This window comes from Paramisgurnus dabryanus, chromosome 12, assembly GCF_030506205.2.
Source record: "Paramisgurnus dabryanus chromosome 12, PD_genome_1.1, whole genome shotgun sequence".
Classification (NCBI taxonomy): domain Eukaryota; kingdom Metazoa; phylum Chordata; class Actinopteri; order Cypriniformes; family Cobitidae; genus Paramisgurnus; species Paramisgurnus dabryanus.
Genome location: NC_133348.1, coordinates 6518483 through 6533936, shown reverse-complemented (window position 1 = coordinate 6533936; position 15454 = coordinate 6518483). Strand labels below are relative to the sequence as shown.

At 35.1% G+C, this 15454-nt stretch overlaps 1 protein-coding gene across 2 annotated transcripts; it reads left to right on the top strand.

The window, feature by feature from the left end:
- Positions 1-410: 410 nt before the first annotated feature.
- matn3a (matrilin 3a) lies at positions 411-14566 on the top strand. 2 transcript variants are annotated; one of them, XM_065255745.2, is made up of 5 exons: positions 411-564; positions 4166-4741; positions 8129-8254; positions 14022-14120; positions 14511-14566. In XM_065255745.2, exons 1-5 carry the CDS (start codon positions 411-413, stop codon positions 14564-14566), a joined length of 1011 nt encoding a protein of 336 aa, XP_065111817.1. The 2 variants fall into 2 exon arrangements, with proteins under 2 accessions (XP_065111817.1, XP_065111818.1); XM_065255746.2 differs by lacking the exon at positions 8129-8254.
- The last annotated feature ends 888 nt before the right edge of the window (positions 14567-15454 follow it).

Below are 15454 nucleotides of genomic sequence, written 5' to 3'. Positions count from 1 at the left end.
CCGGGTCTGGCGTTAGCACTTTTAGCCTAGTTTAGCATAATCCATCGAATCTGATTAGACCATTAGCATTGCGCTTAAAAATAACCAAAGAGTTTCAATATTTTTCCTATTTACTACATATTAGCATATATATTTTTTTTAAAGTGGAGTGTCCCTTTAAAACCGTATTTACCTAGGCATAGATGAATAATAAGCATTTTGTACATGGGAATGACAGACTCCTAACAAGTTGAGGTGAGTTAGTTTGCATTGCATTGAGGAGTCTGAACGCCGCCTGTGTTCAGATTGGACAAAACATTTGACACGTTCACCTCAGCTTTTCAGATGTGCCGTCACGTATGCTATATATAAGAAGTACATCGGTGTGAGCCGTGAGGACAGAAAACGTTTGCAAGGCGGACAGAGACACAATGAAGTCTTTTAGGAGCTTGGTATGTTGCCTCTCTCTTCTGTTGGTGGATCTCGCCCAGTCCTACGACCTGCACGACCCATCGTACATCTTGGGCCAAAGTTACTCACAGAGGAGAAATAACGGCGTGCCGTACAGGACACTGAACCCTGCAGGTATGTTGGTTTATTATCTAAATGTATCATCACTTGATTTTCAAAATGATGATTTTAATTGATCCTATTTGTTACCGTAACATTGTTTTTCTTACTATTGAAAGGGATAGTTCACCCAAAAATTAAAATGATATCATCATTTACTCATCCTCAAGTTGTTGCAAACCTGTATAAATTTCACACAAAGAAAGATATTTGTAATCAAGCAGGAAACAAGAGCGCCATTGACTTTCATTTAGTAGGAAAAAAATCTTATGGAAGTCAGTGGTGTTTAAAATATCTTCCTCTGTGTTCAGCAAAACAAAACAAAACAAAAATTTATACAGGTTTGTAACAACTTGAGGGTGAGTAAATGATTTATTTTTGTGTGAACTATTCCTTTAACTTTACGTGTTTATTGAAACTTGCAGTTTCATTATTTTTCTTAATGCACTGCAGTTTACACAAAAATACTTGACAATTTTGTGTATAACATAATAACAAGAATGTGAATTTCTCGTAAAATGCACAGCAATTTTTTAAATATGTCTAGTGCATTTCAATAATAGCATCTATGTAAGATACAGCCACATACAAAAGTGTTTTACATGAAACTAGGGCTGTCAAAAGATTAATCGCATACAAAATAAAAGTTTGTTTGCGCATAATATATTTGTGTGTGTATCTATATATAAATACACACATACATGTATTCATTTAAGAAAAATGTTGTTTATATATATAATCTACAAATCTAAATAAATATGTATATACATGTAAATGTTTCTTAAATTTATATATGCATGTGTACGGAGCCCCTAAGGGGACATGGAGCAAAAATTAAATAAAGTTTAGTTTCACGCGCTCACGTGAAACTTTAGTGCCCGCATGTGAAACTTCCGCGCACTCGAAACTAAACAAAAAAATGAAGGTTTTGCGTGAGCACATGAAACTAAACTTTTGATTTTTTTACTTCAATGTCACCTTAGGGGATCGTTTGTATGCAATTAATCGCAATTAGGGCTGTGACAATAAATTGCGTGTCCCATTAAAAAAACCTGTCTGAAATCAATTCTGAATCACAACGCTGCGATTGTGTTTTATGCACAGCTTGTGCTTGTGCTACGGCGTTTAGGTCAGTAAGAAGTAGGGATGCATAACGATTAATCGCTATTAATCTATAGCAGAATAAAAGTTTTTTTACATCACAAATAGAAAGTTTCATCAGACGCACGGTGCCCTGACGTGATACACGTCTGGATCCGAACTTTTCTTCCAGTTAGTTTTTTTATGGTGTGACTAGTTGCTAAACAAATGCCTCGTCGAAAATAACAAATTTTTTGGTTTCCTAGGTAATCTATGTGTAGTTTTTTTGCTTGTTATATAAATAAACTACGTTTAAATGATTTTGTTGTTATTTATTCTTTGCGGAGTTTACCGGAAGTTACGTGCGGACCACGACAGCCGTTTGTTTATGTTGTTACTGTTGAAACCGTCTATATGTGTGTGAACTGTATATAATAATTATGTATATATAAATATGCACACATGCATGTATAATTTTAAGAAAAAAAAATATTTATATATTAAATATATATATATATTTATATATTAAATAAATTATACATAAATATACATATGTATTTAAACCTTTCTAAAATGTATACATGTATGTGTGTGTGTGCATTAATCTATACAAAGTTATTATACACTGTTCACAAACATATATGATGTAAACAAAAACTTTTATTCTGCTATAGATTTATCGCGATTAATCATTATGCATCCCTAGTAAGAAGTCCTTATCAATCTTAAATCATTATGAATCCGAGTCGCTTTTAACATGCATTTAAAAAGCAACACTCAAAAATCATTCAAAATATTCTTTATTATCATGAAAATACCTGAAAAAATTTGAAGAATGGCAATATAAATATTCTTATAGACATTTCCTGGAATAGGGTTTGTAATGCTGGTTCTTCTGTGGCACAAATGGAGTTTCTGCACGAGGGCGCCCACTTGCTTTTGTATGTGCCGGGATTTCACCGTAATTCATTAACTCTTTCACCGCCAGCGTTTTAAAAAAAAAGTTGCCAGCCAGCGCCAGCGTTTTTCATGATTTTCACCAAAGTTTAATGCCTTCCAGAAAATGTTCTTCTTTAAATATATAAACATACAATATACCAAATGAAAGAACAGACCCTCTGCTTTCAAACAAAAAAAACCGTTTCATCCTACCTTTCTTTTGCAATCAGCTTTTGAATATGGGTAGGTTTTTGCAAAAACACCATATTTTGAGCAAAAAGCAGAGATAATTCCATTTTTGTGACGGACTTTTCATAGAGATCCCATTCAGAGCGATCTTTAAAACAGACACGGACATGCAGCAGCTTGCCATAGGGCAATACTTCCGGGTTTAAAAAGTTGCGGAAGGGCGCCATCTGGTGGATAATAGCGGTATTGCGGAAAGACGGAAAATCTCGTCATTGGCGGGGAAGCGTTTTCTCTTAATTGACGAGATATCTCATCAATGGCGGGGAAAGAGTTAAAATTCATTCATTGATAAAACGCGCATTTGCACGGTTAATCACTACAGCCCTAACCGCGATTAATCATTTGACAGCCCTAATGAAAACTGTAACTTTTTCAGTATAATTATTGCATGCTTTTTAGAAAAACACTCGCAAACAATTGTAATTGTTTGACCTTCTTTCTTTTCGAACTTCTGGTAGTATACCAAAGTCATTATGAGTTAAATGGATTTCATCAGCCTCACAAACAGAAGACACGGATTATACCCAATCATATCCCAATATCTTACCAAAGACCCACAACTCAATCTAAAGCATCTAACTGGCTCACAGACATACTAACTACAAAAAGATATAATACAGAGAAAGACCGATCTCAACCATTGGCACACAGGGTGCTAAAAGGCGAATGGGCACCAATAGTTTGCCTAAAAATTTCAGATCCACTCCAAACTCCCAATCCACCACTTGTTTCCCAACAGTCATATTTAGATTCAGATCAAACCCATGCAGGGCCATCAGTGACAAACCAACCAATCATTTCAAGTGGTTTCCAGCTTAACTCCCAAATATCCATCCCTATATTCATTCCTTAAGTTAGGATCCAAACAGGGATGAATTTAGAAGCCACCAAACACTTCCATGTTTTCCCTATTTACAGACTGTCACATAGTTACACGAGTAAGTATGGTGGCACAAAATAAATCTTTTGTTTGGAGCCATGGGAATGAAAGGGGCTAGGCTAAATGCTAACACATTCAAGAAGCGCTGTACAAAGATTAAAAGTGCACGCATTGATAAAAGATAGGTATGTATTAATTCATCTAAGTTGAGGTAAGAACTTAGTAAAATAAAATAAAAATGGTGGTGTTTTCCTTTTAAAAGTAGAATAAATCAAAACTTCTGATTTCCAACCTTTGTTTAACTAGCATTTGTTTAACTCTGCATGCAAGAGTTTGCTTTACTCACTTTTCCATTGGATAAAAAACTATTGACTTTTCCAGATCTCACTAATTCTATAATGGACTAATACACCATTTTACGACGCTAGCAACAACAGGTAAAAAGTTTGTTATCTGCTCAACTCTCAGCGACAGACTCCCAGTGTAGAAGCCGTCCATTGGACCTGGTCTTCATCATCGACAGCTCACGTAGCGTGCGTCCAGGTGAGTTCGAGAAGGTCAAGATCTTCCTGGCAGACATGGTGGACACTCTCGATGTCGGCCCGGATGCCACGCGGGTTGCGGTGGTGAACTACGCCAGCACGGTGAAAATCGAGTTCTTGCTGAAGCACCATCTCTCGAAGGACACCATAAAGCAAGCCATCAACCGCATTGAACCCTTGGCAGCAGGCACCATGACAGGTATGGCCATCAAGAAAGCTATGGATGAGGCCTTCACTGAAAAGTCAGGAGCACGGCCTAAATCCAAGAACATCTCGAAGGTCGCCATTATCGTAACTGATGGACGTCCACAAGACCAGGTGGAAGAGGTGTCCGCTGCCGCGCGAGCTACTGGGATTGAAATTTATGCGGTTGGAGTGGACCGGGCTGACATGCGTTCATTGAAGCTCATGGCCAGCAACCCCCTGGAGGACCACGTGTTTTACGTGGAGACCTACGGCGTTATCGAGAAGCTCACCTCGAAGTTTCGGGCGACACTGTGCGGTAGGGTTCACGCAAAAGGGGGGAAATGGGGGTTTCCTTTTTTCAGAATATATCATAGTCTGGGGAATGATTCGTTGTTTGGAGAACAGTTTGGTCTTCCTAATATAGGTTATGTCTGACATAAATATAATCTCAATATATATTGTGTGATCATAGCATTAGCATCCAAAGTAACCATCCTGTTTTTCAAAAGTTTGAATTGTTGGACCGCAAAACATTCAGAAGAATTTTTTTTCCAGCATGAGAGTTTTGTGAACCAAATCCCACGGTCATTCAAAGAATCATTATCTTGGTTCTTTTGAATGCTTTGATTCAGCTCATGTATGTGCTTGGCTGTTAATGTAAGATATTTTTAACATGGTGTACTTCAAGTATGTTTTTCATCAGATAATATATAAATATAGCTTTGAATATTTGAATGCTTGTGGATAATTCAACCTGTTTGTCTTTTTCAGGAAAAGAGTCAATCATTGTTCATGGACATTAAAATTGCTCTAAAAGTGGCATGCTAGTAAAGTGCTTGCTAGCTTCGCCCTCAATGCTTACAAACGATTTGCTTAGTTAGTACAGCCGCCAACTACCTTCCTTTTAGGAACCTTTATTTTTAAGAGCGTAGTCACCATCGCATACTGACACAAATGCTATTGTAGCTTGTTGCAAACTAAGGGGCGGATCACACAGAACGCATTTATGGCACCAAATGTGAAATAAGCAAATAAATCGTTCTATTCGCTTGTAGTTGGACATTTGGAGTTAACTCGCTTCATTTCGTTTGTGAAATTCACATCTTTAGCGGATAAAATTCACGCCATTCAGGCGTAAATACGCTCAATTTGCCGCCTTTAGCTAAGCTTGTTGTCTCAATATGTGTGTATATATATATAGCGACGATGACTTTGTCCTCCATTGTTGTTTCGTATTTTTGCCTCACAAAATCCAGACTTAAAAGGTGTCCAGCATCAGATTTTTTAAAAAGCCATTGAAGCCAATTTTTTTGCACATATAAGATTAAGGTCTGAATTTACTATAACTATTATTTTTAGAGGATTTAAAAAATATTTCCTATAGAGTTATTAAAATTTTTTAGATTATCATTCGAAAAAAAATATCATTACCGCAACATGAAATTACATTAAATATATGCATTTACAAACTCATGTTTCGGTAATGAGAACTAAAAAGTTGTCTAGGTACTATGACAAACAAAATTTCAACTTTTATCTGAAGAGAAAAATAAGAACTGCTAACCTGGTAGCCATCTTGAGTGTCACAGTCAATTAGTTCCCTTCCAACAATTTGTTTTTTAAATGTTAGTTCCTTGAGGCCTTAAACAATGATTGAAAATTGTTGCGGAGGATGATAAAATTGGTCTTGGGCACATTTATATTCTTTATTATTGTCTCTACATTTACCAATGATCACCAAATACCACATGTTTCTTTACTGTAAATGTTTATAGTATAACATGCACTGAAGCTTTTTATTTTTTAGATTTTTTAATTATAAATATTTCTGTCAAAGAACCAAAATTCAGTCATGGACCCTTAAATGTGGAAAAAGATACAAAATTGGTTTGTATGATGTCATTTGAAATAATGTGCAAAATAGTGCATGAAGAGATGTTTGTAACTGTATGCTTCTTATTTTGATACTCTTATTTTCCATTCACTTTTTTTATCAAAATGTTTCATGACCCCTCATAAGTCTAATTTCGCGAGAATCACCCGGCTACGTCATAATCATGTCACTACTAGAGCAAGCTCCTCATTGGTTAACGTGGCACGAATATCCGCCAAAGCTCAGATTTTTCAACTAGAGCTATTTGCGCAAATCACGCATTATGCGCGCCAAACTCCCGGAATGCTCAAATCGGCCCACGTCATTTGTGCAAATCACATCATTTGAGCCGTCTCATACGCATGAACATGCTGCAGGATGTGTATGGCATCTTTGCATTGACTTAAAGGGATAGTTCGTCCAAAAATGATATTAAACCCATGATTTACTCACCCACAAGCTGTCCGAGTTGCATATGTCCATTGTTTTTCAGACAAACACATTTTCGGATATTTTAGAAAATGTTTTAGATCTTTCAGTTGATTAAATGTAATGTTACGGGGTCCACAACCTTCAAGTCCAAAAAAAGTGCGTCCATCCTTCACAAATTAAATCCAAACGGCTCCAGGATGATAAACAAAGGTCTTCTGAGGGTAATCCGTGAGATGTTGTTGTAGAAATATCCATATTAAAAACTTTATAAACTAAAATAACTACCTTCCGGTAGCTCTGCCATCTTAGTCGCGTCCGCATTCAGGATGAGAGCTTACGCAGCCTACGGAGGCTACTCTGCTGCTGCTCTGTGCCCCCGCCCTCCGAATTTGTCATACGTCACTAAGAAAAGTGCGTACACTACGCTAATACTCTCTCCTGAATACAGAGGAGTCTAAGATGGCGGCGTTACCGGAAGCTAGTTATTTACGTTAATAAAGTTTTAAATATGGATATTTCTACAACAACACCGTGCGGATTACCCTCAGAAGACCTTTGTTTATCATCCTGGAGCCGTTTGGATTTATTTTGTGAAAGATGGACGCACTTTTTTTGGACTTCGTCGTCGTGGACCCCGTAACATTACATTTAATCAACTGAAAGATCTAAAACATTTTCTAAAATATCCGAAAATGTGTTTGTCTCAAAAACGATTGACATATGCAACTCGGACAGCTTGGGGGTGAGTAAATCATGGGTTTAATATCATTTTTGGCCGAACTATCCCTTTAACATGTAAATCACTCGTACTTAATGCTTCATTTTGGTCGGGTGTGAACGCACCATGAGCGCCTGAAGTTGAAAAAAAGTCAACTTTATGCAGAAAAGCACCCGATGTCATTCACGTTTTTCCATTGTCCAATCGAATGAGGGGAGAGGCGGGCCTTCAATTGTGGTGACAGAAGTTTATAGTTACTTGAAACAACCGGAGACTGCACATAACTCACCCTAAATTAAGGTCAGAACGAGCGTCCTCTATTTAAAGTTTAACAGCAAACCAAATTTTCAACCTGCTCTTTTCTGAAGTCAATCAAATAAAGGCAGTCCTGTCCGCCTCACTTTTCTAAGCGTTTAAAATGTGTTTGGTGTGATCAGCCGCTAAGGAAATAAAATACACAAAGGTGCTTAAAGGGTTCTTCACAGTGATAAAAAGGTATGAAATAAATTGACTAAATGGTTTTTTGAGGAACCAAAAATGGTTCTTCTATGGCATTGCTATGAAGATCCTTCCAAGCACCTATATTTTAAAGAGCATTGATGCTTGCACACAAACGTTTTCTAGTTGCTTGAGTGCCGGTGGTCTCTTAAATCCAGTTAAATAATGAAGGCTTGTTCCAGGTCTGGACCCCTGTGCTATGGGACATGATTGTGAACACATTTGTGTCAACAGTGGCTCATCCTTTAACTGCAAGTGTCGGAGTGGCTTTATTTTGAACGAGGACCAGAAAACATGTTCCTTAAAACGTAAGAGCCAGCGGATTGTGCTAATTGATCTGCTGTAGATTTTGAAGACATACTTAGTACAAAACTACTGGAATTTCTCTAACGCTGACTAATTTAAGCTCAGTAACAGAGAATGCTTACATTATAACAACACAGTCATCCTATTCAACTAACTTTAGCTAGCAAGTGCTTAACTGCTTTCTAGCCAGTCTGTGTGTTTTGATTGTATTACTTGATACCATGATACCAGTCTATGATTCATGTGTCTTATTTTGTGTGCTAAGTTACAAGTTACATGAAGCTACATGTAGGCTCTGTTTCAAACCTAGTGAGCTGCTCTCAGAAGTATTCAAAATCTCCATACATCACACATAAATGCTTAAAGTCGCCATGAAACGGAAGTAGCGATTGCCTTATTTTCCCCGTGGTGACGTATATCCGAATGAAACGGCTTTTGAGATTAAATAAGGCAGGGCTGGATTTGAATTTGTCCATCGAGATCTGATTGGATCGTTTGAAGTTGGGTCGTGTTGCTAATTGCTAATCGCTGCGATCCTCTCCCGGACCCCGCCCACCTGCCATACTTTTGACCGGAACTTAGTGAAGAGAGATCGTTTTGAGGAGGGGAGGAGATTTACATTTTTGATTAAAGATTATGAGCACACACGAATTTTTAAAATATAATGAAGCTCACAGATAAGTCATTTGTTAATAATCCCACAATATTAAAAATATATATAGTTTTTCATTTCAATTTCATTGCGACTTTAAACATTTTTAAATGTTATTGATCTGTCGCACTTAATTTTCAGATTGCCTTCTATGTAAAGAATATACGCAGAAAAATGGTCAAAGAGTACAACTAAAGATATTGTTACACTTTTAAAAAAAAGGTTCAACTTAAAAAAGTAAGTTAACTTGTTACCTTAAAATTTTAAAACATTGCAAAACTTAAAATTTGAATGAAATAATTTTTTTTTAAAGTACTGTCAATGTAGAGCGGTTGGATAGTAGCCTTATTTTTCTGAGTTTTAATTAAACACAGTTTATAATAAATTAATGTATTTTTTTAAATTTCATTAAATTAGGGCCCCCCTGGCACCATCTCAGGGGTCCACGGCCCCCAGTTTGAGAACCACTGCCTTAAATATACATATGGGTACGAAATGAACACACAATTTTGGGGTAACGCATTGAAATTAACGTGCATTACATAATAATATTACTTTTCTGAAGTAACGAGTAAAGTAACGCATTACTTTTTAATTTTACTCATAAATATTTGAGTTACTTTTTTTAAAAAGTAATGCAAGTTTCTTTTTTAGTTTAATTAATTTGATAAAAAAAATTATGTACTAAATTAAACTGAACATAGTAACATTATGCACTTCTATGCGTACACGCTGGTGTGGGAACAGTTTGAGTCAGAAACTTTTGTGATGAAATATGCACTAAAATGGCTTTTATGACTTTTCTGTCATAAAACACCTGAAAGGCCTGAAAGAGTTCAAGCCTCAGCCAAGAAAAAGTAACGCAAAAGTAACAAAAAAGTAACGTAAGCATTACTTTCCATGAAAAGTAACTTAATAACGCAATTAGTTGCGCAATTAGGGGCGATTCCCATTTCGCATCTTTTTCCTACTCAAGTTTGTTATTTCAAATGTAGGCGCGTGGTATGCGTGCTCATATTGTAAGCAAAAATGTTGCAGGCGCACCGCAGGTCATGTGACAAGAACCAACAGAAGGTCGTGCTTTCCGCGAGGATTTAGATGCGAAATGTGAACCGCCCCTAATGCTGTCTGCTAGGGCTGGATGATATATTGAATATTAAATATTAGCAAAATAATTGTGCTGAAGATATCACATAACAGAATATTAATATTATTATTTTATTATTGCTTTAGTTCAAAAATAAAAACTTTGAATACCAAGCACTAGTAAAGTTAGGAAAGATCCCAATATATTACATTTTAGGTATATCGCACAGCCGAATACCTTTTACTATTGCACTACATTAACGCAAAACGTTAATATTTGAGCAATCTGTAAAGTTTGCCTCTCTATCGCCATCTCTGTTGGAAACTTAAAATTGCAAGTAACTTTGCATACTTTATGTGGGTTGAATTCAAACGATATCAAACTGTAATTTCCCATGAAGTTAGACCTGACAACTCAACTTAAAAATCAATCTGATCTCACAAATTTTATTTTTGTTTGTTTTAAACAAAAGTATGGTTAAAACAGACTGCAGCTTTAAAGTCCCGTAGGCAGCTCACTAGGTTTATGAACAGAGAAGTGTAAGTTATGTAACTTTATTGTCCATTAATTCAGCTCTCCAGCAGCCACTGATCTTAAATCACTGTTGAATTATCATGGACATGATGTATGTTTTTGTTCATGATGTTACTACAACATTAGTGTGTGTTTGTGTTGCCAGTCTGAGACAGATGATAGCTTGGAAACGGCTAGTTTAGGTCAGCCAGTCCTAAATATTTCATGAAATGGTCAAGCTTTCTGAAAAGTACATTCAAAAGTTTATCACTTATGATCTGAGGCATGGGAATGCTTTGAGAACAAACATCACAATGGAAAATCCCTGATTTTTATCAACTCTTTATAAAATTCCTGTGCCCAATATTTTGTAAATTTGACTTCTTCCAGATATGGATGCCTGTCAAATAGGACACAACTGTGAACACATTTGCGTTAGCAGAGACAACTCTTATTTCTGCAAGTGCCGTTCTGGCTTCGTCTTAAACGACGACAAGAAAACGTGCTTCATTAAAGGTGCTGGTGCTTACAGCCATGCCGAACGCGTACGTGGGGGCGACCAAGATGGAGAAAATAGCGCTAGTGAGTTATTGAATTTTCACAATCATAAATGGCCTCTAATGCCATTTCATGATGTGAAATAAAATAAAGTATGGTATATTGGGAGCAATTTTTATTGATGTCCTTACAAAACTAAAACCCTGGGTAAAGCTTTTATGAAGTGTTTTGGAAGTAACATTGGCATCTGCTGGCTCCTGCTACGGCTTGTTTTAGGTGTCGATGCCTGTGCATTGGGCCACGACTGCCAACACACTTGCGTACCCAATGGTTCTTCTTATTACTGCACATGCCCGACTGGCTTTGACCTGATGCAGGACAGGAGATCTTGCTTCAAAGCCAGTGACCGAAATGATGCTAGTGCCAGTGAGTTTTTTCTTTTAGCTCATCATCATAAATGGTATTTTGAATCAATCCATACCATTTTATGATGATTTTGGTAAGACTTTACAATAAGGTTGTATTTGTTAGAATTAGTAAATGCATTTATTTATTTCAAAATTGTATTAGTACACAGCAAAAAAAAAACATTTCAAGAAAAAAATGTCTTAGTATTTTTGTTTTCAGTAAAAATATCTAAAAAAAAAAGAAAAAATCAATTAAGATGCTTTTTCTTGATGAGCAAAACGAACCAAGAAAATAAGTCTAGTTTTAAAACCAAAAATATCCAATTTAAGTTATTTTCTGCATAAAACAAGCAAAAAAATCTGCCAATGGGGTAAGCAAATTTTTCTTGAATTTAGTGTTTAAGAAAAATATTCAAGATTTCTTTGCTTACCCCATTGGCAGATTTTTTTGCTTGTTTTATGCACAAAATCACTTAAATTTGATATTTTTGGTTTAAAAACTAGACTTATTTTCTTAGGTTGTTTTGCTCATCAAGAAAAAGCATCTTAATTTAAGAATTTTTTGATATTTTTACTAAAAACAAGACAAAAATAGTAAGATTTTTTTTCATGAAAATAATTTTTTTGCCGTGTAAATGCTGAAATTAACATGAGTTTAGATTATGTGATTTAGGACACTGCAAAAAATGATTTTCAAGAAAACATTTGCTTAGTATTTTTGTCTTGTTTTCAGTAAAAATATCTAAAAAGTCTTCAATTAAGATGCTTTTTCTTGATGAGCAAAACGACCCAAGAAAATAAGTAATTATTTATTTAAAATATAAAAAATAAGTGATTTTGTGCATAAAACAAGCAAAAAAAATTGAAAATGGGGTAAGCAAATTTTTCTTGAATTTTTCTTGAATTTAGTGTTTAAGAAAAATGTTCAAGATTAAATTTGATATTTTTGATCTAAAAACTAGACTTATTTTCTTGGGTCGTTTTGCTCATCAAGAAAAAGCATCTTAATTTAAGAATTTTTATATATTTTTACTTAAAACAAGACAAAAATACTAAGATTTTTTTTCTTGAAAATCATTTTTGCAGTGGAGTAATTCATGTTAGTTAATGCATTAACAAATTCAACCTTATTAAGTATTACCATGATTTCTGTAGCTGGCAAGGATTGTATGTTAAAATGTTGTATCTTTTAAAGTCACAGGCTGTAAAGGAAATTGTGGTGTTCACATCTGTAAGCTTTAGGACTCGAGATATAAAGACGATTTATTGCAGGTCTGGATTACTGTGGTCGGGGTCATGACTGTGATCACATTTGTGTCAACGGTGGTGCTTCATATCACTGTGAATGCCGGATGGGTTTTGTGTTGAATGACGACAAGAAATCATGTTCCAAAACACGTAAGAACCCAAAGAGGAACTATTCAACTGTGTACACATGAACAAAAATGTTTCCTGCAACCATGAATATATAAGAAGGTATACTTGTCTCTGAGGCGATACCTTTTCAAAAATATTGGTTCATATTGGTACCTCAAAGGTTCAAATTGGTCCTTTAGAGGTACATACTGGTACCTCATACTGTACCAACATGGTACATATTAGGACCTTTTTTAAAGGTTCTGTCCCAATGGCAACTTTTGTACCTCTTTTCTGAGTGTGGTTGCATGGGAAATAACTGGTGGGCAATGCCCAGCTTTCAGAAACCAAAGTTGAATAGTTTTCTTGTTAAAATTGAAAATAGATTTGAAAAGAGATGCCCGATAGTACTCGGTGATGCTCTATAAAAAAGCGCAACAGAAATATTGCATAACATTAAAGGGATAGTTTACACAAAAATGAAAACTTTGTCATCATTTTTTCACCGAATTCACTGCAAAAAATGATTTTCAAGAAAAAAATTCTTAGTATTTTTACTTGTTTTCAGTAAAAACATCAAAAAATTCTTAAATCAAGATGTATTTTCTTGATGAGCAAAACGACCCACATAACTCAAATTTAAGTGATTTTGTGCATAAAACAAGCAAAAAAATCTGCCAATGGGGTAAGCAAATTTTTCTTAAATTTTTCTTGAATTTAGTGTTTAAGAAAAATTTGCTTACCCGCTGGCAGTTTTTTTTGCTTCTTTTATGCACAAAATCACTTACATTTGATATTTGTGGTCTAAAAACTAGACTTATTTTCTTGGGTCGTTTTGCTCCTCAAGAAAAAGCATCTTAATTTAAGGATTTTTTGATATTTTTATTGATAACAACACAAAAATACTAATTTTTTTCTTGAAAATATTTTTTTGCAGTGAGTAAATGATGACAACTGAACGTCTAACTATCAGATGTGATGCAATTGCTAGGAGAAACCTCATCTGTCTGTGTCTGTTGACATGCTGAATTAGTTAAAAACTGATTCAACATCATTGTGAATCCTCTTAATATGTAACACTCTCACAATATTGTAAACCATAAAGAAAATAGCAACATTGAATAATCTGTGTTTAAGTGTTACATAGTTGCTAATGGACGTTTACTTTGGGTTTAAGGGTAGATAGTTGCTTTTAATTGAATTTGCATGTTTGCGAGGTTTGTTTGTGATGTTTTTTGCTTGACTGTGGTGTAAAGAGGTAAAGGTGGAGATAATTCAGGATCCCTGCATGTGTGAAGCTAGACTGGCTTTCCAAAGACAGACACAAACCTCCATTCAGGACCTCAACGCCAAACATATCCTTTCTGAAGACCCAGTTCACATTTAATCTCTCGTGTAAGGTATTTTGCCTTGTAAGAGTTAGTGAAAATAGTTAAGACATTCTTGCTATTCCTTTAATACACAACAAGGAACACAGTCAAGACGTCTAGGCTAAAACAAGGCAAAATTTGGGCTGTCAGTGAAAAGTTAATAGAAGACTAACCATAGCCCAGAAATAAATAAATTAAACCTTGTAATCACTTTGCTTACATGATGACTTGGCAGACATCTCACAGGTTATTTTGGCAAAAATGACATGAAACCAAATTCAAGTTTATTTTGGCTTGAAGTGGACTATATCACCTTAAAACCTGTCTATTCAGATCTTCCAATATAAAAATCAATCACCTTAACAGTGGTTATACTTGCTGCTGTCACAAGAAAGGTTGAGCAAATGGAGAATACGCTGGGACGGATGTAACAGAGCATTTTATGGTAAGTTATTATTTTCTAATGATTATTAATAACTTAATATTTTCAAAACACAAGTTTGAGTCTTTAATTCTGTTTATCAGGGACGTTTCAGCAATACTTCTAGAGACTTCATCATCTACATGAACATCACTTAAACTGTCTGAGATAAAGTGGCTGATGTTGAAATGATGCTACTGAATATAAGACCCAAACATTATGTCAATTGTCAAAGAAATCTGTTTGTAAGGCTGTTAATCTAAAAAAAATACTAATATGAATTAATATACAGATGTATGTTTTATCTTATATGAGTTGCAAATGGTTTGTTTGCTGTCCAGTGCTGATCAAGATTTTGTGCTGTAATTCTATTGCTAGCCTATTTTATTTTATTTTATGTTGTTTTACTTTAAACAAAAACCTTGAACATATTTAACCATATTATTATTGTTTATTCTTATGTCTTAAACATTTAGTTAGACAATGAAACACAATTTATAATATCTACAATATCACTTTTAATTGTTTTTAATGTCAATGACATTTTTTAAATTAAAACTTATTTTAAACTATTTTTCAAGTGTTTGTCCAGTTCATAATATTTTCCAGGATTTCATAACACTATTTGATGTGAAACTACAGAAATTCCTTGAAAACCTATAGTGTAACACTAACATGTTAAAATGTGTCTGTCTGCTTCCACTGTACACCTACAGTCTAGCCAAAGATTTAACATAACTAGAAAGTCATTGCTAAGGTGAATCTTATGTGCACTCTCACAATAAGGTAAAAAACTTTTCAACTTCCAAAAAGTTCACATTATTAGTACATAAATGGTACATATTATGACCTTTCCAAAGGGTACCGTCCCTGTGACGGCTCTTGTACTTTATTTCTG